Source organism: Chelonoidis abingdonii, chromosome 2 (assembly GCF_003597395.2).
Source record: "Chelonoidis abingdonii isolate Lonesome George chromosome 2, CheloAbing_2.0, whole genome shotgun sequence".
In the NCBI taxonomy this organism is placed as follows: Eukaryota; Metazoa; Chordata; order Testudines; family Testudinidae; genus Chelonoidis; species Chelonoidis abingdonii.
In genome coordinates this window covers 231058602-231085386 of record NC_133770.1, presented here as the reverse complement: position 1 = coordinate 231085386, position 26785 = coordinate 231058602, and the positions used below count along the sequence as shown (strand labels likewise).

Here is a 26785-nt window from a genome sequence, read left to right as displayed (position 1 = left end):
AAGATGCTTTCAACTCATGTAATTATCCTCCAGTGAATAAACACATCAAGAGTATCAAGCTTGTTCATGCATCAGACCACAACACACTCACAATTATCTTAAAGTTAAAGCACACTGATATAAAATAATAGAAATGATCTATTAATATTTAAATACTTTCAACTTCAGCTTTTACCTTTAAATAAAATATTCCCTTCCTTTTCTGCTGCATGAGAGATGAGGATGGGTCTTCAAAACCAGTTCAGGCTCTTGTAGTGAACTAGTAATTGGCCAGAAGGGAAGTATACTGTTCTGCTGAGCAACCATATGGGGTTATGGGAAGGAAATCCTGCGTCTGTCAGCCTTGCCCAGAGAGTGGATCTTTGACGATACACCTTGACCACTTTCCTTGCTCTCCCTAGCCAAACAGTGGAAGTGGGGCAAGGCCTGAAAGAACAGGTGGGGCCATTGCTGCCTTCTCTGGCACAGGCTAGGGAAGAAGAGCCTTGACGAGAGGCTGGGGAAGCTGCTGTCACTATGCACTGTAGCTGAACAGTAGTGTTGGAGGACATTTAAGAATGGAGGAGCCAATAACTGGTTTGGGTACAGGAAGAGAAACCGAGGTCCAGTTTTTCAAAGCCAACAAGGGGATTTAGTCACACAACTAGTAATTCCAATGACAGTGGTGTGACTAGACCTCATATTCAGCTTTGAAAATCTCAACCTTAGCTCCTGCTTATTATGGTTATGCTTGTTTTGGAAGGGGTGAACTAATCAATACTGTACAGACACAGAACAAAAAGATTATTTTAGTTCTGATAGAACAACACCGTAGAGCAAAGTAAAGTAACAAATTTGTGACCAGCTATACACCTAGGCTATTAGGAACTACAGGGAGGCAACAATGACTAACTATCTCAGATCCTTCTGCTTTAGAAGCATCAACTTGAGCTAAAGAAGAACCTATTAGCTTTAGCAATATGACACTTCGATTCCTTTCAGAAGGGGAAGTGGTATATTTGTAATTATTAATTATTATTATTATTATTATTATTAAATAATAAGCCACTTTATACGACAATAGTGACACTTTAGATTGTAGGTTCATCCACCAATACACACATTCTTTGATGTATGGAAGGGCAAGTAATCTGGCTGATGAATTCACATCCTATCGCAATTATTGTTTAAGGCTTGATTTCAGAGGTGCTGAGTACCCACAACTTTAATCAAAGTCCCTAGATCTGCCAGGATCTATTCATCTTAGGCTGTCTCAGAAGTTTCAGCTCCCACTCATGCCAAAATAATCACCGGTATGCTGCAGAAATCAGAGAGGCTACAGAATATACAGGAATTGTATCAAAATTCCCAGAAGCTCATGAGGCCTTCATTACAGCAAGTTTCTTGGATTCCCTATGATAAATTTATGGAAGGTTTAAGAGTGATTGTTAAAAACACACTGTGAAAAATTAAGAAACCACAAGCTAAAGCTGTCGTTTATTCTCATGTGTAGGTGATGGCAAAAGAGAAAAAAAAGTGTTATGCAAGATATTTATTTTTAAACTTTTCCTACAGCTCTTTTCACAAGCTGGTGCTATTCATATTGAGTGTTATAATAAAAAAGTCTGAACACAAATATTGTGACATTTCATATAGTCATTTTTCTAATCCTTTTAAAATATAAAAAGTTCATATCACTGAAGTAAGGGTTTTACAGACCAATTTTGCATACAAGTAATAAGGGCTGTATATATCCACACTGGTAACATTTATGTACATGTTGCAACACATTTCTGTTAGGTGGAAACGTCTTTGTTTCTCCTCATCATTCAACCATGTGTGGATGGCATGTAAAGAAGCCTCTTTTGTGAAAAGTAACTCATTTCAGTGTGGCATTATTTATTGTATTCAAGGACTCCCCCATCACTTTAAAAAAAATTAGCCTAGGTCTTGATCCAGCAAAGCACTTGACTACTCGTGTACTTGAAGAAGGTGCTTAAGTGCTTTGTTAGATTGAGGCCTAGTGTACTCTCTTTAAGGTGCCTTTGCCTATATATTCTTAGGTGGTGTAAATCAGCCTACCTCTGCTGAAGTCAATGAGCTGCACTGATTTGCATCAGCTGAGGATCTGGCCCATACAATTTAAAGCAAATGATCTGCCTAGGTGATATTTTGGCAGCAAGTTGTCCTGCCATTGGAAAAAATAGGTTTTAAGATGCAGGATTCTCTGGGTCAACAGAAATAAGATATGTTATTGTTGTGATGCACCTAGAGTCTAGTCCTGCTAACCTTGTTCATGCAAGTAGATCTATTGAAGTCAGTAGACCACGTGTTTGAATGAGGTGAGAAGGATTTTTATTCATAGATTTCAAGGCCAGAAGTGACCATTGTGATTATCTAGTCTGACTTTCTATATAACAGACGATAGAACTCCCCCAAAATAATTCTTAGAGCAGATCTTTTTGAAAAAAACATCCAATTTTAATTTAATAATTGCCAGTGAAGAAGAATCCACCACAATCCTTGCTAAATTTTTCCAATGGTTAGTTAACATCGCTGTTACAAATTTACAACTGATTTTCATAGACTACATATTAGCTTAGACTGTGTCTCAGATCTCCAAAGGGGTCCACACCTCCAGTTGAAATTTTTGGGAAAAAAAATGAAAATGAAAAAAGGTTGAAAACTACTGGTTTAGTACTGTGGTAACTTGGGAGTTTGACCACTGTTGCATGTGAGGGGGGACTGTGTAAAGGAGATGGAAATGGTTCTATAGATGAAAAACAGGGCAAGGTGGGACTCTTGGGAGAATCCAGTCCAATACTTGCTTTTCCTCCCTAGTACTGGATGAGCTCTACACTCCTAATGCTGCTGGCATTCCTTCAGATCAGGACATAACAGGAGAAAGCATGACTCTGCAGTGGAAATTGAAACTATGAATAGGATAGACGGGACACAGAACAAGCAACATGTCTAGCTGAGGCTAGTGGGGTGACATAGGAAACATGAACACAAAGTGTAAGTCTTCCTGCTCTTTTGCAAGGGAGGGTTAAGCTGTGTCTGTGGGGGGAGATAGGTCTGGGACTGGATATTACTGAAAGACTGCCTCTGAGTAAAGATAAAAAAGATGAGGATACTTTTTTCCTGGCAAATTCCCATGAAAATCAGAGTTGATAATGGATGTGGTGATACTGCTATGGCCTTTATTATAGCCAGGCATTTGGTGCTGACAGTAAAAGTGGTTTTGTATTTTAAGGTTTACCTTTTCTCTTTAACTTTGCTATCTGAAGGGATCTTTCTATTTATCTTCTCTGCGGGGGCTAAGAGGTTGGGATACAATGATTTATTTATTTTTCAAGTGTTTTATTTTATTTGGACTTGTGTTACGAAGGGATTTAGTAAAGGCATCTCCATGTCCTGCTGTCTCTTTCAGGCCATGAATGACTGCACTCAAATAAAACTCTAGAATATCTTTGTCACCAGTAAGCAAACTGATATGCAAAGAAAAGCTGCCTGTTTGTTAGAAAATTTAGATTGTTTTAGTACTGTGACCCTGAAATATAAAACACTGCCCCAATAACAACACTTTCCCGTATAGAAAATCACATGTATTGCATGTGTGCGCGCGCACGCACGCACACACACACACACACACACACACAGAGGGAATATGAGCAGCAGTGGCTCTGATTTCGAAGATACACATAAGCCCAATGGGCCTATTCACATGCATAAAATTATTCACATGCAGAAGGTTATGCAGGATTGAGGATACATTTTCTTTGGGTTGGGGGCTCATGAGGCCTATAATCACACTACCTAAACAAGGTCTGGACCTTATATGAATTTCCTAATACAGAGGTGTTATTCAGAGCAGTAACTCATTTTTAGGAAATTACGCAAAAATCTGTTTACTTGGGAAAAATTCACAAAGTAAAAATCTGAATTTTCACACAGCTCTATTTTGTCTCAGAAGATGAGGAAGTGAAAAGTCAGAAGTGGATGAAAATAAACGCGCCATAAACATCATTTCTGCTATAGACATTCTTGGGGTTATAAATTAGCACATTTGGGAATTTGTTTTTGTGTTTTGTGTATTCACAAGAATTTTGATAAGTGTTTGAATTTTGATTTTTTTTAGTATTGCCCTTTTGTGGCTGGTCTTAAATCAGTAAGTCAACCCTAATACCACTGGGAGGTTAAAGGAATCCTTTTACTCAGGGTAGGCGCCTGTGTTTTGTTCTAAGAGAATGAGGTCATTTCCCCAGGATTCATGCTGATGATTGTAGTGTGTGTATGTATCACCTTCTTCTGTTACTTTGAACCTGGATGATCACAAATCTAGGAAGAACAATGTTTTTGGGTGAATGGATACAGGTTGGGACTCCAAATCATGCAATATTCTGCATACCAACATGCAATCAGTGATTAAAAGAGTTTGTTTGAATGTGTTTTGCTGAGTTTGTTCAAGTTCCGTTTGGGATAAAATGGTTAAGAAAAACTGCTTAGGATTTTAAATTTTCATGTGGAGTATTTTACTGTCTCTTTCTGGGTGCAGAAAGACTTCCCATTTTTTTCCAGCAACTTCTGTTTAGCCAATACAACATCCTCTCTACTGTAGCGTCGGTCAATAAACCTCTTTGCTGTTGCTAATAGTTTCAGTACATGATCTGTACTATCCTGATCACTTCTCTTTATTCTAATGAATTGGATAAATGGGAACCTTTTTCTTAAATGGCCATGGATGAAAGCTATCAATATGCAGCAGGCTGCTTTTACCCATATTTTCTGAAGTAACCATTATCTTGTCATGTTTGTGACACCATACATTTAAATAACTTGCTTGTGTTACTACACCTCTACCCTGATATAATGCAGTCCTCAGGAGCCAAAAAATCTCACCACCTTATAGGTGAGACCGCGTTATATCGGGTTCGGTCTGGTACGGCGTACCGGCGATGGTAGGCCGTGCCAGAGTGGACCGGCTTTCTCAGCAGTGATTTAAAAAGCCCGGTGCTCCAGCTGCTGCAGGGAGCCCCAGGCCTTTTAAATCATCGCAGGAGCTCGGCAGCAGGGCTTGGGCGGGGATTTAAAGGGCCAGAGGCTCCAGCCACTGTGCGGAGCCCTGGGCCCTTTAAATCCCTGCCCGAGCCACAATGCCGGAGCTCTGGTGGGGATTTAAAGGGCCCGGGGCTCCACATGAATTCAGATATAACTCGGTAAAGCAGCAGGGCTCAGGTGGAGCTTTAAAGGGCCTGGGGATCCTCACTGCTTTACCGCGTTATATCCAAATTTGTGTTATATCGGGTCGCATTCTATTGGGGTAGAGGTGTACTTGAAAAATGTGCAGAAAAACTGAATTTGTACAAATTAATATCAGGGTTTTTTGCTCTAGTAATATTTTCTGTATCGTAAATTCCTCATGAATAGCTATAAAACACTAACTAAGGCAACTGAAATTGGTGGATAGCTCTATGCTAACTGACCATGGCAGGTTTTTAAAACCTTTTCATTGGCTTGTATTGGGTCTTTGCATATCTGACATTCCTAAAAAAGTAAACATTTCTAGGTAATCAATTCCTTATTTATAGAAAGAATAGGTTAATATCATACACTGCATAATACATCATACATTTATTCAATTAATTTGTTATGACCTATTTTACTCAGCAGGATCAGTAAATCTATTTTTTGTTAAATGCCACATGCTATTGTCTGCTTGCTATAATATGAAAGAGACTGAAATCTTACATCAATAAGATATGTTTAATTTGGTGTCAGCTGTTCCATAGGTTGCCCCAAGACTGACTTAGAATCAAAGAATCATAGACTTTAAGGTCAGAAGGGACCATTATGATCATCTAGTCTGACAGCCAGCACAATGCAGGCCACAGAATCTCATCCACCCACTCCTGTATCAAACCTGTGTTTGAGCCAATGAAGTCCTCAAATCATGGTTTAAAGACTTCAAGGTGCAGAGAACCTTCCAGCAAGTGACCTGTGCCCCACACTGCAGAGGAAGGTGAAAAACCCCCAGGGCCTCTGCCAATCTGCCCTGGAGGAAAATTCCTTCCCAACGCCAAATATGGTGATCAGCTTAACTTCATTGGACTGACTTCCTTTCTAGATGAAAGAAGTGTTGCCTGCTCTTGCTTTTGATGTACATTTATCACATTACAATCTTAGGACAAAATTCTTGTCTTGGAAACCTGCACATAGCATGTATTGCAATCAACATTAGAAGCACACGTGCTTCCAAGGACAGAACCTGACCCTCACTGAGGAACAAGGGCTTAAATTACCAGGCAAAGGATCCTGGTCCGTGTAAAGAGCTGGCAGTTCCACACATTTGTCTTCATTACATTTGAATGAGCAGTTGAAAGCTAACCACATCTCCTGGTTTGTGCCTGTGTGCTTCATATGCAGTAAGTCTAAGTGCCAAGGCTGATTTAACTTGGTGTGTGGGCCAGTTATCTGAATCTTATAGATTGAGCCAATGTCTGCCAGTTCATCCTATGTGAGAAAAAGAGAAGTCAAATGCAGTCTCAGTAATGCAGTGCCAGATCTAATATACTTGTCAGTTACATATAGTAATTTAACAAGTCTCAGAGATTAAAAGGTTGTGGCAGTTTTAGTATTGTTACTTTTTTTTTTTTTACACAATACAAAATTGATTTGCTAACTGCATGAGCTGAATGGCTCTCTAGTGATTTGAATACCAGAGAATTGGTGACTTCTCTCATAAGAGTCACTGGGGAAAATTGCATACTGAACAAAATTAGACACTATAATTCACAATGGTGTAGTGGACTGTTTGCAAACATTATTGATTAGAAAGTGTCCAAATGGCTCATCTCAACTTGCTAACAATACAACGAACAGCTCAATTGTTCTTTAAATTTCAGTTACCAGACCATGGATCACATGAGGAAAAAATGTGTTTCCTACAACATACAGTAAAAACAACTGCTGTAATTAAGTGTGAATTTTAAAGTTAATTAATTTAATTTTGAGTGGGCTACGTAGTTAGGGAAACACATTAATTCCCTTCTTTAAAGGGTTCTCAGACTTCTTCCATAGCGTGAACCACATTTTAGTAGACAGCTTGTCCTCTGGAGCCCTTCCCCTTGGATTCATGATCGAACAGATCCCCTCAGCTCCCATTAGTGATTGCACAACATCCCTGTGGCCATGCCACTGCATGTATAAGTAACCCTAGGAAAGTGCTTATGTAATTTGTAACGATATTTCAAGGCAATAAATCTCTTGTCCTTTTAAGGAACAACAGGGTAAGCACATTGTCTCTTTTTATTCTTGGATTCATCTCTACTTCCTATCTCTTTTCCCACTCCCTCCTTAGATCCTTTCCTTCCCTTCTTTACACTCGCTGCCCAGCGATCTGGTGCCTTGAACATGCTGCCTGGCCACTTTGTTCTCTTCACCCTAGTGGGCACTTCCACTTTCACACACCTTTTATGTAGCAAAGGGCCCTTAGTGGAGACAGCCAGACTTGCTCCCCCTTGTTTCCAGCTCATATCCAGGCTCTTCTGATGCTTATAGAAGCAGCTGGGAGCAAGGAGGAGCAGCAGCGTGTGAAGTATGATGTGCCTGCTTTTCTATTAATCACCAGTAAGTGTTCCACAGACCACAGTTTGAGAACTATTGCTTAATAAGTCAATAAGTACTATAGGAACAGAAATAGCCCTCCTATCAGAGAAGACAGTATAATTCTCAAAAGGAAGTGAGGATGTGGGGTAATGAGAAGCTCCCTACTGACTGAATGTGAGTCTCAAAGGTTTGTTGATGTTTTAATTAGTTGGGAAGGAAAGGGAAAGGCAGAGGTGAAAGTAAGCCGGTACGGTGTACCGACAATAGCCAGTATGCCATGCCGGACTGGACCGGCTTCCGCGGTGGGGATTTAAATGGCCCGGTGCTCCTGCCACTGCGGGGAGCTCTGGGCCCTTTAAAGCACCAGCAGAGCTCTGGCAGCTGGGCTTCGGTGGGGATTTAAAGGGAGCCCCGGGCCCTTTAAAATGCCACTGGAACTCCGACAGTGGGCTCCCGCGGTGATTTAAAGGGCCCAGAGCTCCACAGTGGCCGGAACCCTGGGCCCTTTAATTTGCCCCTGAGCCCTGGGGCTCCCAGCCTCTCTGTAGCTGTAGTGCTGGGGTGATTTAATGGCCCTGGGGCTCCCAGCCACAGCCAGAGCCCCAGGGCCTTTAAATCTTGAAAGGCCATGCCTCTTCCGGTTGAGGCCAGGCTCCCGCTTAGGACTCCAGCGTACCGGTAAGTCCTTTAAGTTACTTTCACCTCTGGGGAAAGGAGACAGAAAGAGAGAGGGGAAAGGATGAAAGAGTGGCATGAGGGAGGAGGACCTTGATGGGGGAACAAGGAGTTGAGCAAAGGAAAAAGAAACGAGGGGCAAGAGAGATAGGGATAGAAAGCAAAGGAGGCAAGGGAATGGAACGGGTCTGAACATAGGATGAAGAGAGAAGGCGGTTAGGAAGGAGAAACATAGTGGAAGGGAGAAAGAATTAGATGATGAGATTTCGGGAGGAAAAGGGACAAGGACATTTTACCCTAACATATCCTGACTCCAGAAAAGTAACTTGGTATTTCTGACTTTATACACCATATTTGTGGATTAAGTTATGAAATACCACATTTTCAAAAGGGCCTCAAACTGGCCTGTATATCTGTGCCTGCAGTCTGACATGCACAACCATATGCACTAGCAAATCACAGAATTTTCTCATGAAAAGACTCAATGCATGAAAATTAGGCAGAATTTGTTAATGAAAATACCATTGCGCATGTGCAAATCCTGTTATCTGTAGACAAAAAATGACTGTTTGCGCCAATTTGCACAGACAGGTTTAGAAATCATTTTGGAAATTTGGCCCAAATAAACTATTTCTACAGGAATTAAAAGGATTATTGAGTACATGATTCTTAGAAGTTTTCTGGTAATAGAGAAAGATTGAACTACTTTGATTTGAGTTGCTTTTCCTGTAATTTGAAGTGCCAACTCTTTGTGATTCAGGTCTCCATAAAAGATGAAAGAAAGGTGTATTGGATCCATTTCAGTGTTGACGTCAGATCCAGTGATGTCCATTATCCACAGACCTGAGGACTGCATGTTGATTTGAGGCAGTTTAGGACTAGAAATCAATCTTTTACCTTTAAAAAATGATCAAACAGAAAGAGGAAAGAAGACAGCATGAGAAAAAGGCATAATATATTAGGCCACAGGCTTTACAGTACACAAACACAGCTGTCTTTGCAGGTTACATTGTATCTATGGCAACAGTTCACTAAGAATAACACAACAATACTTTTATTGCATTTTTCATCAAGAATTTAACCTTAATGTTCTTTTGTGTTTCAAACTTTAGATTTACAGAATTTTTTCTGGATGTTAAGTTGTTTTTACTGTCCTTTTTGGAACTAATTGTTAAAGAATATGCAGCCTCCTTCATAACCCTAATTAATTGTTTTGACAGAAGTAATCAATGTCACCTACTCACTATCTCACTTATATCACTTATTTCATTTAGAAACACTGGTAGTCTGAAGCAAAACAACACCTGGTATTTAGAAAATAGCATCAATGAAATCCCCACTTGCAATCAGACCTTAACTAAGAATATGCTGTACGATTCTGAGGTGAACCTATAAAAAATGTGCTCTAAACCCACATTAGCCAGATCCTCATACAGCAATGCTAAAAATCCTCTGAATAATTGCAGGTCTGATACATTTGGACCTTTAATTTTGGAATGTGTTTAAACGATCCTATGTAAACATGCTATGTATGTTTAAATGATCCTATGTGGTGTTATGATAAATAACACAACACAGAGAAATCTATCTTTAATGAGTCTAGAAAACTACATGGTGGGTTCTAAATGTATGTGATATAGACACATTGCTTCTCGCATTTCTACTTTTGTTTCCCCTTAGAGATCTAACTTGGCAGGTTCATTTCCATTGGTGTATCTATCTTCTTGGCATTATTTTTATAGGATACAACACCTGATTATAGCAATCTTCTTTCCTCTTATTTTTAAATGCGATTGATGAATTTTACTTCTTGTTTGGAAGTGAGAGGCTGTCCGGAGATCATGCTGTGAGCACCTCCCAATGCCTTTCTGCCACACGCACCTAGGTTTTGACTTGCAATCCTGCCGCAACGATGGGCTTCAGTCAAACAGAGCAACAGCTCTATTGAACAGTGCAGTAGCTCTGTGGGAGTGGACTAATGCCCACAGATAAGGCCTAAGCTGAGACACTAAACTAACTTCTCCCTATACTTCACATCGGCTCCCAACAGGCGCAAAACTAGTTTATTACAACTCTACTTTAAGCCACTTATCCCCATGAGGCCTGCTTCTCACATTCTAGTCCCCCATTAAATCACTAATTTTAACGTGCTAAATTTAATTCAGAGGGCTGTTGCTTTATGCAGAGTGCACTATGCAGCATTAGATTACATTATCTCTGACCTTTCCAGTGTGTTTGCTATTATAGTAAAATCATGCTGAAAATTTGTATGATGTTTATAGCCAAATAAAGAAATTATAGAAATTGTAAAGACCTTGATGTAAGCAGGTGAAACTCTCATTTACTTCAGTCTTATTGCAGAAGGACCTACCTATTGTTATAATCTCACAAACAGTCTCACATATTCCCAGATGAGTATCAAGCCACTTCCAACATGGAAAGATCCACTCTTTATCTGAGTCCTCTGATTCCTTGATTGTTATCATCTTGAGGTACATTCCAGCCCCATATCCTTCTCCATCATGTCCTAAAACTACCTTTTGCAAATGGCTCAGAGAAACTGCCTCTATTAAAAAAGAATCCACCTGCCAAAAGGATAAATACTTTGAAAAGCAGCAAAAAATTGAATACTTGTTATTTAAATACATAAACACACACACACAAAGCATAAATGCAAAATGCAATAACTATAGATGAACTTAAACCCAAAGCTTGGATCTGAATATGCTTGAATTTCAGAGGAAACTTGGACTTGGTTCTAGATCAGGATCAGGATCTGAACTTCATGACTGGCTTATATCTATAAAAGTTAAAAAGGAAATCCCCTCTCTGAACAGCATAGTTTTGTTCTTGATTAGATTCCAAACATCGTGGTTCAGGCCCAACATTAGTAATGACTGCGGGCTCATTTGATCTTTGGCTCAGATGGGACATTTCATCAGTCATTTCAAATTATGCTACAATGTGCTTCTGGATACTAAAAAATCCCTAGAAGACATTGGTTCTGATATACTCATTTTGAGTTTCTGTCTTCCAGGATCTATTATACAAATATGCATTAGTAGGGTTCCAGAGGGAAGTTAACATTCTGGAAAAAGTTTATTCATTGGGAGACAATGTTTTCTATAATCCTGAATTCTCTCTTAGAAAGCAGAGATGCCTGTCTTTTGTTTTCTGTACAACATGAGAAGAAAGGAGGGAAAAGAAGTCTGAAAAGGTGCAGCTGGAGAGGGTAGGAGAGAGAAAGAGATACAGGCAGAGATGAAAGAGAAGGCTGGGAAAGACAATGACAGAAGAGGAACAGAATGGACAGAGCAATGGGGAAGGAAGGGAAAGGAAAGGAAAGAGCAAAGGGAAAGAGAAGAAAAAGAGGACAATGGGGATAGAGGAGTCGAAAGGGGAAATTTAATGCAGCATTAAATCTATATGATTCAAGGACAGCATGGTGCAATGCATTCTTCTCATTTTATAACAATCTTATCTGCTTTGTACACTACCCAAACAAGGGCTCAGTGGGCCCCAGTGTGGCTAACAATGGTCAATACATTTTGATTAGCTGGAAATGTTTGCAGCCCCTCAGTACTGAATCAAGTTGAAAACAATTGGAGTTTTAACAATAACAAAATGTTTCATATAAAAATTTAAAAAATAGATTTATGCACTATGGGATCCTAATAGATAAAACTACAAGGCACTTAGAATGCATATATTAGCAAAGAGCTCTGTGAACAACAACTCTGTGGTTACCAAAGTGCTATAGAACGTCATAGCCATTTTTGTATAAAAGTAACACAAAAGCCGTTTATCTTTCACTAATATTAAAAATGCTTTTAGGTGATAAAACATCCATTTACTAGAATTCCAGACTTGACACCCGGATTGCAAGTACAATTAAGTAACTAGTTCTTAATTAAGGCAATACAGGGAAAAATCTGTGCATGAAGGATGAGTTACTCATCCTGTGCAGTAACTATAATTCTTCAAGATGTGTGTCCCTACTGGTGCACCACTTCAGGTGTGCATGTGCCTCTTAAACCCTGGATAGGAGATTTCTAGCTAGCAGCAGTGGTGGATTAGCCACTAGGCCAACGGGGCACATGACCAGGGGCCCCAGCTAATTGGGGGGTGGTCCCAGAAAATGGGTGCTCCCACGCTCTGACCCGCTCTGGGGGGCGGGGGCGGGCAGAGGGCAGGCGACCTGAGTCTCGACCCCATGCTGGGGAGGGGGAATAACTGCAGGCAGAAGGGGTGTGAAGGGGCTCCCACTTGCTGTGATCTAGAGGCCCCTCACAAAACCCTAATCCGCTCCTGGCTAGCAGTGTCAGTTCGGCCCTGGCATGCACCCTCATGGCAGACACCAAGGCTATACATGGGGTGCGTGGGCAAACCACTGTCAGTTCCTTCTCTACCTAGGCGTCTCCTAGCGAACAACCAAACCAAAGGTGAAGGACGGGTACTAGAGCACCCCTGGGGACACACATCTTGAAGAACTATAGTTACTGGATGGGGTGAGTAACTCTTCCTCCTTCTTCGAATAGTGTCCCCACTTCACTTGACTTCTGAGCAGTATCCTGAGGAGGAGGAGGGAGCTTCTGCCATAAACAGATAGCTAAGGGTTAATGTTTCTTTCACCTGTAAAGGGTTAACAAAGGGAACCAAACACCTGACCAGAGGACCAATCAGGAAACCGGATTTTTCAAAGCTCAGGGAGGGAATGTTTGGGTCTTTGTCCTGTCTCTCAGCGTATGAGAGGGATCTTTCTACCTTCAAAGCTTCCTAATCTTCTGTTGCCCAGTTGTGAAGTACAGGGTAGAAGACAATACGCTTTATATGAGTTTGTTTTATATTGTAACAGTGGGTAGTTGCTGGAATGTTAAAATTGGTAATTTCTTTTGAATAAGGTTGTTTATTCTTTTTTCTTGTAAAGCAATATGACCCTGTGTATTGTGCAATCTTTGATATCCGACGACTATGTTTATTGTGTTTTTTTCTTTCTTTTTAATATTAAACTTTCTTTTTAAGACCTGTTTGAGTTTCTCTGTGGTAGGCTAAGGGAATGAAGGGAAGGGAAATTCTCTTTTGTTAGATTTACGGCAGGGTGAATCTTGTGTCAGCCTCAGGGGAGAGGGGGGGGGAAAGGGTGATATTGTCTCTCTGTTTTTGTAATTCAAGAAGTTTAGTTACAGTAATCTTCCAAGGATAACCCACGAGGAGGGGAAGCCTGGGAGGAAGTAAACAGAAGACAAGGGGTACCCTTCGTGTAAGACTCAGCGCTTGAGGCTTGGGGCCCCAGAGTAGGTTTGGGAACCAGAGAGAGGGAGTCAGGCCCTGGAAATTCCTGGCTGGTGGCAGCGATATCAGATCTAAGCTGGTAATTAAGCTTAGAGGGTTCATGCTAGCTTCTCAGTTTATGAACGCTAAGGTTCAAATCTGAGGAGGAAGCTACGACAGCTTCAGAAGAGGGTCCAGAACTGAAGCTGCATCAGATCTGATGGCATGAAGCAGGGTTAAATGGATGGATTGAAATCCAAGTAGTGGCTCTACATATCTCAGATATTGGAACATTCTTCAAAAAATGCAGTAGATGGTGCCTATGATCTGGCTGAATGTGCTCTCATCCCCTGAGTGGGCAAGAGCTGAGCACCTACAGAGGCATAACAGGCAGAGATACAATCTGACGGTCATTTCAAAAGTCTCTGAGCAGAGATGGGATCCCCCTTAGATCTATCTGCAAAGGAGAAGAAGAATGTAGGTGATCTCCTAAACTGCTTATTCCTACCCAGGTGGAAGGCAAAGTACCTTCTAATGTCCAAGATGTGGAAATGGGATTCCTGCTGAGAACGCTGAGGTTTTGGGAAAAATACTGGTAGATGGATAGAATAGTTAGGATGAAAATCCTTTGGTAGAAGCTTAGGATGTGGAACTTTAATGACCTTGCCAAAAGAACATTGTAAAGGAGGGTGGGGGGAATCTGCCATCAACGCTCCAATCTCCCTGACCCTAGGGGATGACATGATGGCAACTAAGAAGGCCGTGTTCATTGACAAATGTAGTAGGGAGCAGATCACCATTGGTTTGAATGGAGCTTTCATGAGGTGGTTGAGAACCAGGTTAAGGTCCCAAGACGGGGTCAGGTTCTAATGAGGGGGAAGAGATTACCCAGACACTTAATATATCTAGATGATACCAGGTGAGCAAAAATGAAGAATCCCTTGACTGGGGGATGAAAGGCTGATACTGTGGCCAGGTGTACCTTGACTGATCTGATGGGTAGCTCAGATGTCTGTAGACCCAGCAGCTAATCTAGGATGAGAGAAAGGGGAACCAACTCAGGCTAGAGGTAGCAACAACCAAATCAATGGACAAATCGCTTCCATGTTGGTATGTAGTTAGTGCAGGTTGATGTTTTGCTACTGTTTATAACATCTGCTGCACATCCATAGAGCCATCAAGAAGCCTATCATAAATAGATAGCTAAGGGTTAATGTTTCTTTCACCTGTAAAGGGTTAACAAAGAGAACCAAACACCTGACCAAAGAACCAATCAGGAAACCGGATTTTTCAAAGCTCAGGGGAGGGAATGTTTGGGTCTGTGTCTTTGTCTGGCTCTCAGCTATGAGAGGGGATCTTTTTCTATCTGTAAGCTTCTAATCTTCAGTTTCAAAGTTGTAAGTACAAAGGTAGAAAAAACAATAGGCTGTTATTGTTTTTGTATTTACATGTGTGTATTTTGCTGGAATGATCCCGGTTTGTTATAGACCAAGGACTTTTATACAAGGAGATTCTTTCTCATGGACACCAGGAAGAATGGCAGCCACAAATCAGGGGTGGAGCATCACAAAAATGGCTTAATCTGACCTTTCCCTTTGATTACACAGGCTGGTCCCCCTTTGTTAGAGCACCTGAAAGTTGCAACAACCAGTGGGAGCTGATGATCAGTGTAATCCAGGGGCATCCTGGCCATGTCCCTTTTCCTCCAGCCATGCCACTTTCCCCCTGCTATGCCAGAAGCATATAGGTCATGTAGCATAAGAGCCACTATGTTGACTCTGCACTACCAGAGAATCCCCATTTCAGTGGGATGCTACTTCCTAGGCTGGCTTAATAATCAAAATATACTGGAGGATGTGTACTATGCTCCCCCAGGGGAAAAACAGAAGAGCCTAGCACAAAAGGAAGACATTAGAGCAACAAAACAGCCTCAAAACCATTCTGAAGTAGAAAAGGGGACAAGAAGGGCCTGTCCTTGAGGCCATCCTTCCATTAAAGTCCCCCAAAAGATCAGAGTTAGTCACAAACCTCAATGATCTGTCCTGTGAGGAGGCCACTCCCAACCTTCATTTGGTGTTAGCTCATTAGTTATATTACCCCTGATTAACGCTAGTTTATTAATTTCCTTTTAAAACATTTCCTTGTCATCCAAGAACAATGTGATATAGAGTTTGAAAAATATTTTGAAAAAGGGGCTGTGGGGAAGGCACACATGACCTCAAACCATGGCTCATAATCATGCCAGTAATCCCTTCCTTGCTATGCAGTTAAGAGATGTATGNGGTTATTTCCCTTTGTGGTAAGACTCAGGGCTTCTGAGTCTTGGGGTTCCCCAGGGAAGGGTTTGGCGAGACCAGAGGGAGCCAAAACCCTGGAATTTTTGGCTGGTGGCAGCGAGAGCAAATCTGAGCTGGTAATTAAACTTAGAGGGGTTCATGCAGGCACCCAGATTTCTGGACGCTAAGGTCCAGATTTGGGAATGCTTATGACAGAGCTACACCCTGAGATACGGTCAGGAATTTGATTGATGGTTGGACACTGAGTTGAAACAGTCTTGGCCAGGTATGTACTATGAGAAGAACTCTGGCCTTGTCCTGCCTGATCTTATTCAGCCTCCTTAGAATTAGTCGGGGGGCTGAGGGGAGGCATAGAACAGACTCTTTTTTCATGATAGAAAGAAGATGTCCCCAGGGAGTGATGACATAGATCCTCCTCTTGAACAGAAGAAAAGGTACTTCCTTTTCTCTGAAATGGCATAAAAGATTGATCTCTGGCAGTCCCCATCTCTGGAACATGCTTTGAAGAACCTGGGTGCCCAGGTCCCATTTGTAGTAGTTGGAGAAATCTCTGGCTGTGGTGTTCTGTATGCCTGAGAGTTAGACCACTGAAATCTGGATGTGGTGGGCTACACACCAGTTCCTGAACTTTGTGGTTTCAGTACCCAAGGAGAGGGATCTTGCTCCTCCCTGCTTCTTAATGTAGAACATGCAGGACATGTCCATCATTAGCTTGATTGCCTTGCTCCTGATGTGGGGCAGGAAATGGAGGCAATTGTTCCTGACTATCCTGAGCCCCAACAGGTTGATGTAGAGGCTAGCTTCATGGGCTGTCCATTTGCCCTGAACTCTGAGGGTTGTAGGTGGCTCTCTTATCCTAACAGGGATGTGTCAGTAGTTAGAGTCACTCCTGGGGTTGGGTGACAGAAAGGAACATCTGCACAGATGTTGAGCTGCTCTTTCCCCGGTTTAGGGCATTCTTTACGTGCCAGGGGATGAAACTGTGGATGCGGCAGGTAAACGTGCCAAAGGTTGCCGATCCCTGGGTTAGGGGTTCTCTAAGTTAGACACTGAATCTAGTTTCATCCTTTATGTTATTGATATGATTGTTAAATGAAATAATTTTACAGAAATCTAAGACTCTCTGCTTTCTTAAGAATACTACAGCTTGGTGATGAATAAGTATGAAAAAGGATTATCTTATTTTTAAACTCTGTCAGTGCATTCTCTTCTTTAAGTAAAATTTCTCAGCTGAGGTTATACATTAAATCTCTCTTCTTTTGGGGAATGTCACTTGTTTTAGTCCCAAAAGCTACCTACGTTGCAAAAAAATGTGGTGCCCCCTCACTTTTGTTGTTAAAAATTATCTACAGAAATAATATTTAAGATACGATTATCAAAACAGCTATTTAGATTAAAGGCATGAATCTCACAGCAATATAAGTTTCCAGCATGAATCATTTTTATGACACTAATTTTGGTTCTTTGTCACACACTGCATCCCACATTTGGGACAGAAAAAGTTGAGAGGCATGATCACAAGAGTTATGACTCAGATAAGCTGCTTTATACATGCAAATGTAGAACCCTGATTATCACCTATGGAAAATCTAGGCATAAAGCTGGAACAGAATCTATAAGGAGAATTTTGCTCTTACAATCAAGAGCTGGTGGTAGACATTCGGAAAACAGAACTGTTATTTGAGTTTGTAATAAAACTTAACATTTGTGTCTTTTTACCTTGTTCCTTTGAAATTTTCCCCCTTTCACCAATGATTCGTGCAGTTTCCTCACACCTGTGTCCCCTCTTTCGCCATACAGAGTGATATAAACATTTGCAAAGGTTTCTGATCCCCAGTGGTCACCAGTGTGTATAGAGACAATATACTTGTGGACTATACAAAGAAAGAAGATTGCTTGAACAAAACAGATTGAATTGAAAGGGTAAGCTTCAGGGAAAACTGCAATATGATTTAAAGATATTCTAATAAAATCAGAGAAATAATAACAAAAAGAACATGTTACATGGAGATTAGAACAGAAAGGGAGTAGTTCTTCTGTATGAACCCGATCCAACTCCCACCGAAGTCAGTGGAAGTCTTTTCATTGACAACAGTGGGAGCTTGATTGTCCCTATGTGGCTCTTGTGCTAGTATACTTGGAAAAATCCATTCTGTTTTATTGTGTGGGACTCTGGAGCAACTCAGGAGAAGTCAATTCTTGCCCGTCAGAAAAATAAATGTCTCCATGATAATAATGTAACCATCAGAATGGAAGGCACTCTATTGACATGATGCAAATTAGAACAGAGGGGAAGGACGTAACGTAGCATCTGAATTCATGACAGTGTATGTATTATATGACAAGCTAATGAACACATTTAACATTGTAAGGTACATGATGCCTTTTAAAGTCTTCTGTCTTTATAATGCAGTCATATGACTGTATTTTGCTGGTCCAGGCTACACTGTCAGAGAGGCCTTCTTCTGGGAAGTATCAATAAGGCTGCAGCCCTATTTACCCTTTATGGAGATAGTGACATAGTAACATGAACTCCAAAAAAAAAAAAAAATATATATATATATATATATAATTTTCAATATACATTATTATTTGGCTAATATTTAGCTATATAAGAGGCCATAATTAATCAATGTAGTTTTCCTGTAAGATCCATATTTAGTTTTCAGATGCTCAGATAGGAGCAAACTGTGTTAACCATGTTAGAACATTTAGGCTATGTTTACACTACAGATCTTACAGTGGCACAGCTGTGCCACTGGAGCAGCAGGGTTGTATTCTCTCCCATGTAGCCACTCTATGCCGACAGGAGAGGGATCTCCTGTCATCATAATTAAACCACTCCCCAATGAGCAGTGGTAGCTATGTCAACAGGAGACACTCTTTGGCCATACTGCTGTCCACAACGGTACTTTTGTTTGTGAAACTTATTTCAGTCAAGGAGGTGGTTTTTTCACACCCCTGACCAACATAAGTTTTACCGACAAAAGTGCTAGTGTAGACTTAGCCTCGGTTTAGAGAAATCATGACAGTTAGGCCCCTAACCAATTGACTTGCATGTGTAATGCAGAAATGTGAAGCTCTATATTCTTTAATTTTATGGATACAATTTTGGAAGGCCCTATGAAAAAAGTGGGACTTTCCCACATTACAAAAATGCCCTTGAAATTACAGCACAACTTTATTGTACAGTAATGATTATTTCTGATATTCACTTCAGTAACTCAAGCTATGATAAGCTAAAGAATTCAACACTAAGTCTACCAAAATTGACTTCCATAGCTTTGAATGATGTCTTATCTTTTACTAGTATAATTAGATTTCTCCAGTTTTGCACACAGAGAGTTATACACAAGATTTAGCAAATGTTAAGCCCAATTTGTCATGTAACTAGGAGAGATTTTAAAATGTGCAGTATTGTCGCAGCGCATGTGCAAATGGAGTTGCTGCAGAACCACCAGAGATACTGAGCACAGAAAATGATTAAATGTAATATTTGCTGAATTGGCTCTTTTTTAAAGGCTGGTTCTCATTGTTCCTGTCTCCTTTGCTATTTTTACCTGGTAAAGGTTTCTGGTTCTCGTTCACTGCAGGGAATTCTTTCACCAGCTCTCTGTCTCCTCTGTTAACAGAGAGCCAGCAGTTACAGTCAAAGTTCACTTCTTGTTTAGTATGTAGCTCTTGCATGTGAAAGGACTTCAGATGCCAGCCCTCAAAGCCTGGCAAATCATCACAGCTGACCCGAATCTTGTACACATCCCCCACATCTCCAGTTTCAACCTGCAATACATATAATGAAGAAAAGTGGGCTATCAAGACAACTTCATGAACAGAGATTTTGTCCAAGTGGCATAGGACAGATGAAGTTAATGTTAACAGACAGGAAGGATGATTTTGTGGTTAAGATAAAGGAGATGAGGGAATCTATTCCTGGTTTTCCTATAGACTTCTGGTGTGACCTTGGGCATGCCATCTGAATCTGCCTTCTCATCCCCATTTTGCAGATAATGGAACAGATTCTTTTCCCACTAAGGAACGGTGAGGCTAAATTCATTAACATCTGTGCACTGAGGGCCTTGGATGGAAGCTGTTATGTAATGGTCTGATCATGCCGGCTGCTGAGTGCCCTCAACTACTATTAAAATCAATAAGATCAAGCCCTAAGTGTTAGGTATTATGAGTAATAACAAGAAGTAATAATAAAGCCTTGCTCAAGTAGTTTTAATGAAATATTCACTTGTATAATGATAGATTTCATAATCCAAATGATTTCATATCCACTTCACTGGAAAAAAGGAGCCATTTTGTTCTTTTAAAAAAATATCATTAACCTTGTACATCTAGCTTTGCACAATAGGGTTGCCCTTCCCTACTGTCGATGATGTAACCACATTGTCCTGATGATCGGAAATGGGAAAGTTGAATCTCTTGATACTGTTGCTGGTTAACTTCAAGTCCAGGAGGGATCTTTCCACTGCTCTCACCACCTCCATGGATCTCTCTGAGCTCCAGTTTATCCATGCAATCCACAGCTTGAGGCAGTGGACGGGTTGAGGTTGAGTGTTTGAATGTTTGCAGTCAGATCCCTTCTCACTACTTTCTCATTGCCTTAGTGCCTGTGGAGCAGGGAAGAGAGAAGCGAATTGCTGAACCCACCAACCTCTACTCTCCCCACCTGTAGTTCCAGGAGGTTAGTGATCTGCAGCCTCCCAAAGGTGTAAAACTTGTTAGATTGGATGGAGAGAGCAACTTTCATTCACAGCCATCAGGCCAAAGCAGCACCCACATCTGATCATTTCATCAGCCTACAGCTGGAAACAATAGTGGCTTCAAGAAAAACAAGAGACGAAGCTAGTTTTAAAAGGTAACAATTAATTTTAAGACAGGACTAAGAAAAAATGTTGCCCAGGGTCTTGTATTCCATCAAAACTGCCTTCTCTCATCTTATAAGTTAATATTTTCAGACCAACCACAATATAAGGATTTGTGACTGGTGCCTGAGTGAGTTAACCTGTTATTTAGGGACAGCAGAGATGAAGGAACATTTTATATTATTTTGGGCAGAGGACAGTTAGTTGTCCTACTCTCATTAACATCAACAGAGTCATGTAGCTAAAATGTGGTGGAGTGTTTTGAATGTTCAGAGTAAATTGTGAGTTAAAAAGATGGAACCTACTAAAATAATACAGAAATCAGAAAAGGACAATGGGTTAATTCTACCTCCAAGCTAAACCCCAGAAGACAGAAGGCAGTTCATAGGGACTGGGACATGAAATCCTCCTCATTGTCCATGTATTGGTAGCAGTGCTACTCTGTGGCTGATACTGTGGCCCTGAGGTTGTAGTCATGCACTGGAGAATCCACCAGACTTCCCCCTCTTGGCCTGCACCTACTTGCCCCAAGCCCTGCTATATGGGGATACAAGAGCATCCTTTGTGGAGCTGTACTCTGAGGTATGCAGTGGGTTTGCACTCCTTTGTGGGTTCACCATATCCTTCCCAAGCCTTGTGCAGTGGAATCATACTGATTCCACTGTGTTTAAGAATATCTCTGTGTCCATGCAAGGGGAGACAGAATTTCCCCATTGCACAAACAGAGTTTTATTTCAAGAGTTTTTCATTCAAGGTTGTGGAGGTTGCAAAGAGTATCATGAGGCATGACTATATTTGTTGTACTAATCAGTCTAATTCTTCTCAAAAAGTGTGTGTTTTTCTCTTATTCTCAAGGGGAGAACATACTGTTCTTCTGCATGTCCAAATTGGGCCTTCTTCAGAAGCAATGAAGTCATAAGTTCTGCTTTTTCACAGCAAGACTTCCTGTTTTTAAAATTATTGCCTGCAGTTTTTCCTTCTTACAGATGGACCACTTGACTCCATTTATATCACACAGCTACTCAGTTGTACGTACCAAAGAGTATTTACTGGACAAAACTTTATGGTTTAGAATTACAAAAATACAGCACTTGGATATTTTTCTTTTTACTTAAGGTGGTATATTGTACTCTTATCTTGTCTTCTGCTACCCAGACCTCTAGAGTTCTAAACAGTTGCAAAGAAATTCTAATTACATTTTAAAAGATATACAGTATATTGCATTCCTTGCAACATGCAGACAATATACATTTTAGATGTAACGTACATGAAGACAGTTTCAGAGATTATATCACTACTGTGTGAAGTGTGACTGCTCTAAAACCATTGTTTTTCCTTCATTTCCCATAATCATGATTTCAATGAACTCTATGACTATGCCTCCAACCAGAAGGTACCTGCAGCAAGACTTCTTCCTGATCTACTGAATTAAACTGCACTGGGTAATCTCAATTGAATTCAGCAGATATTTCTCTCCTTTTAATATTTTTTCCTCTAATTCAGTCATTATTATCCTCTTTTCTATTTCAGTCTTTTGGTCCATCATCGTAATGCATGTTTTTATGACATCAATTCTAACCCTTTCCCGAGCAACTTACCATGATCACCTTTCTATCTCAGAATTGGATTTCCTACCTTGGATCCAATAATTGTCTTTCTTCACCTTCTGATCCCTATAAGCATCAAATTAATGCAAAATGTCCTAAGTACAGCTGAGCGAATAATTCTTAGCAATGCAGCCTCTCTCCTCATCTTATGGAGTATTTGCATGCAGAATACTCTTTCCTCATATTTATTCATGATTCAAAGTTTGCTAATTAATTTTGTCACATATTTTATCTCTCTCAGTTAATCACAGTTGGAGCCAAGTATTCTATACTTGGTGCTTGAAATCTGAGCTATGTTCGTTGTGATTGGTCATGTGCTAAGTAACAGGTATTGCTTCTGTTCCATGATTGAATTAGTATAACTCTTATAATCAAGAGATGGTTTTGAACAAGTCACTGGGGCTTTGAGTCTCACAGAGAAAGGTACCAGATAAAAGACGATTAGGTAAATTTGTAATATTTTAAGCCTTTACCTTTCTGGGCATCACAAGACTTCTTCAGAGGAACCAGACCTAGAATAGTTAGGCTACTCTAAGATTTATTGTCTGGATGCATACCTTAATTTTAATTCGTTGTCACTTTCACATAAAGCATGTGTGCATGCATATGTGATCCTAGGTACAAAGAGTGTGGTCAGATCATTGTAGGATTCATGTAATTTCCTCTGTATCAGAGCTCTGGAAACCCTGTCCTTCTAATGTGCTAAGCAGTGATCCTTTTTACAGAAAATATACAAAGTGCATTGCTCCTTGTCTTAATCCACAGACGTTAACAAGAACAATATTTCACCCTCCTCCTTGTAACAAAACTTTTATGTACTTGAAAACTGTTATAATGGCCCCCCTCAGTCCTCTTTTCTCCAAACTACATGGTATTTAATTTTCTGCCATTCCCACAGTTGCTGACACAGAGTAATCATGAATGCATGCATGGTCCTCTTTGCAGAGGTTTGTGGTCACATCCTTATCTAGCTCATTTAATACCACCTGTACCAGCACTCTGGGGATTGGTTTTAAGGATCCCATCCTCATGATGTCTAGCAGTGCTACTTCTCATATGATAATTATTTGGATTACAGTAGTATGTGCAAAGTGCAAGGTGCTTTCCAAATATATAATAAAATACCATTGATGCCCTGAAAAGCTCACAATGTAAGAAAACAAGAAACATGTAGAAGTTGGGGAAAGGGATAAATATACCATTATAATATATACCAATATCCATTCTATGTGAGCTTAGCATGTCTTCTATAAGACCTCAAAATTTCACAGAAGTAAACCCAAAAGGGATGCCTGTACAGCTGAAACAAATAATATTTTTGAGCAAACATGGATTTATTATTATTATTATTATTTATCTATTTTTGCATTATGTGCCCAGCTCCACTTTCATAGATTCTATGGCCAGATGGAGTGATTGTTATCATTCAGTCTGATCTACTGCATAAGCCAGAGCATAGAACTTCCCTAAATTAATTAACACAGAGCATATTTAAAAATTGTCTGTGATGGAGAATCCACTACATCCATTGGTAAGTTGTTCCAATGGCTAATTACCTTCACTGTTAAAAATGTACGTCTCATTTCCAGTCTGCATTTGTCTAGCTTCAACAAACTTGTTTGTGCTTTTACTGAACATTAAGATATACCTGCCACTATGTTATAGCCAAGATGCTTAGAAATACAACAAAACATATGTTTAACTAGTTAGGTTACAGAATGTCAAAACTAATGATAGACATCCCAGAATGTTTCTGCTTCTATTTCCCAAAAAACAAGCAAACATCCAGAAGACAAATCATGTAAATTTTCCATGTTTTAAATAGAAGCATAATTGTAAAAAGGAATGTAGGGTGTGTTATCAGAGCCTTAAATCGAGCTTGAACAGTGGCCATGCCAACCCCTCTCCTTTCCAAAGGGAACATTTCTGCGTATGTTTTTGAAACTCCAGGAAAAACTTGTGTAGGTGGAAATTTAAAACTATTGTTTATTTCTTAAACACTGAAATGGCAAACACCTTTTGAGATGTACTGTTGCAAATATTTTGTATCTAAATGCAAGCCTTCATATAATAACTGCCTGAAATCATTGTTATAGGAATAATAACATGGTTATGTACAAATATGGCAAAATCATTTGATGTTATAACTGGTTACCAATATAAGAAGCCACTTAAGTATAGGATATTTATATTAATGGCAATGAATTAATTACAGGCTGTATGCAAGCAAACCCTCCCCAACTCAGAAAGACAAGAAAATCATCATTCCAAAAACTGTCATGTAGAATCAACAACTTAAGCTAAAGATTTTGTAAAAGTCTATTCAATTTTAGAAGACTGGGGAACTGAAAAATAATAAATTAAATAAAGAACAGGGAGTTTTGGATTTTGAAGACAGAATTTAATTTCCTGACAAACTAACAAAATTGAGCGAATATCTCAGAGAATGGACTGAATAAAAAGGATGAGTTAAAACTAGCTTTGAAAGTTATCTGTTGCCCTCCTGCCACAAGAAGAACAAAAGCAATTATGAAATGTAGCATATTCATTAAGCACATTGCATGTTCAGGACCTGAAAGTTTCGCATAGACAACCACAAAGGCATGAAGCCAATGAATGGATGACAGCAACCAACACTGAATCTAAACAAGCCTGAAAGAGAAGTGTTTTCATATAATTTCGTGAAAATAGGAAGCAGAAGGGTACAAAATACTGAAGAGAGCACCCACTCACTCATACCCTGTGCTACTCTGCTCCAGCATCACACATCCTAAGCAGGCTGCCACAGATAGATAAGAAAAACAGAGAAGATTCAAGAAGAAACCAACCCCAGGAGAACTTCCATAAGATTTCAGCATGGATTGGTGAGAGGAAGTTAACTAAGATACTGCCAAGGGATTAGATTTTAAACTCTCCCAGTGATTTTGTTGGAATATTAAAATGCTATTGTAACGTAAAGAGCTAACTATCTCTTTTTAATCACCATCTGGTTAGACCACATATTTCTGGAGAGGAGACAGGGGCTAAACATTGGTAAACAGAGAAACAATACGGATGTAACTGAACTTACAATTGTTAATATTCATAATAGATCTGTTTTAAATGACTTTTTTCTAAGTAACTAATTTAAATATCTTCTTTGCTTTCATAGAATTTAGTTAGGATTGCTTATTTTACCCAACTATCAACTTTTTAGGTTATTATTAATAACTAGACAGTCTACACTTGCCCTTAAATGTAAATTATTCTGCACATATATAAATAGTTTTAAGAATCTAATAAAATACTAAAACTCAACACAATAATTTTGGGAAATAGTACACTTTGATCTTAACCTACCAAGAGAAAAACACTCTCAGAAGCCAGTTACTCTCAAGGGTGAAATCTGTTAGAAGCTCTCCAGAAAGGTACATACGGAAGAGACTATAATGAAAGTAACCATCATTTGTGTTCAGCCATTTGTGTTGTTTTGTTTAACATTTTCTTTTCCTTTCTTTTAATACTAGAACAGTCATAGGTAATCATTATGATTATTTTAGAACATAAGAATGGCCATACTACATCAAAACAATGGTGCTTCTATCCCAGTATCCTGTCTTCCGACAGTGGCCAATGCCAGGTGCTTTAAAGGGAATGAACAGAACAGACAATTATCAAGTGATCCATCCTGTCACTTCCAGCTTCTGGCACTCAGAGGCCAGGGACAACCAGAGCATGGGATTGCATCCCTGACAATCTTGGCTAATAGCCACTGAGGGACCTATGTTCCATGAATTTAACTAGTTCTTTTCTGAACCCCATTATGGTTTTGGCCTTTGCATAGTCTTGGTTGTGGTGTATCATAAGCATCTTTCCCAAATCTGGACCTTAGCGTCCAAAATCTGGGTGCTTGTATGAAACTCCCCCAAGCTTATTACCAGCTTGGATCTGATCTCGGCTGCATCAGCCAGGGAATTTCCAGGGCCTGACTCCTCTCTGGTCTCCCAAAACCTTCTCTGGGGACCCAGACTCAGAAGCCCTGAGTCTCACACCAAAGGAAAACAACCTCTCCCTTGTCTCCTCTTTATCTCATCCCAGCTCCCCTCCTGGGTTATCCTGGGCGATACTGTACTTAAACTCCTTGAATGCAAAACAGAGAGGCAATTTACCTTCCCCCCTTCTTCCCCTGAGGCTATGCATTCAAGCTAGTCAACTAACACAAAGAGATTTCCCCCTCCCTTCGTTCCTTAGCCTTAACCAGAGAAAACCTCAAACAGGTTTTAAAAAGGAAGCTTTATATAAAAAAGAAAGAAAAAGACATAAAAATATCTTCTGTATCAAGGTGACAATTATACAAAGTCATTGTTCAAAGAAAAATATGATAAAACAGCCTATTCAAAAAGAGATACATTAAACACTTCCAGCACCACACATGTAATACAAAACAAAACATATAAAAGCCTATTTGTTTTGCTACTTTGTACTTACAACTGGGAAA

At 40.0% G+C, this 26785-nt stretch overlaps 1 protein-coding gene across 3 annotated transcripts in view; it reads right to left on the bottom strand.

Moving 5' to 3' along the window:
* RP1 (RP1 axonemal microtubule associated) overlaps positions 1-26785 on the bottom strand; it is a 305041-nt gene that overhangs the window by 88262 nt on the left and 189994 nt on the right. For all 3 annotated transcript variants that reach the window (XM_032771359.2, XM_032771361.2, XM_032771360.2), the window contains 5 exons: positions 19391-19610; positions 17550-17704; positions 10634-10847; positions 8969-9159; positions 6282-6492 (listed from right to left, as the gene is read on the bottom strand). In XM_032771359.2, coding sequence (XP_032627250.1) covers positions 6282-6492; positions 8969-9159; positions 10634-10847; positions 17550-17704; positions 19391-19610 — 991 coding nt within the window. The remainder of the gene's footprint in view (positions 1-6281; positions 6493-8968; positions 9160-10633; positions 10848-17549; positions 17705-19390; positions 19611-26785) is intronic.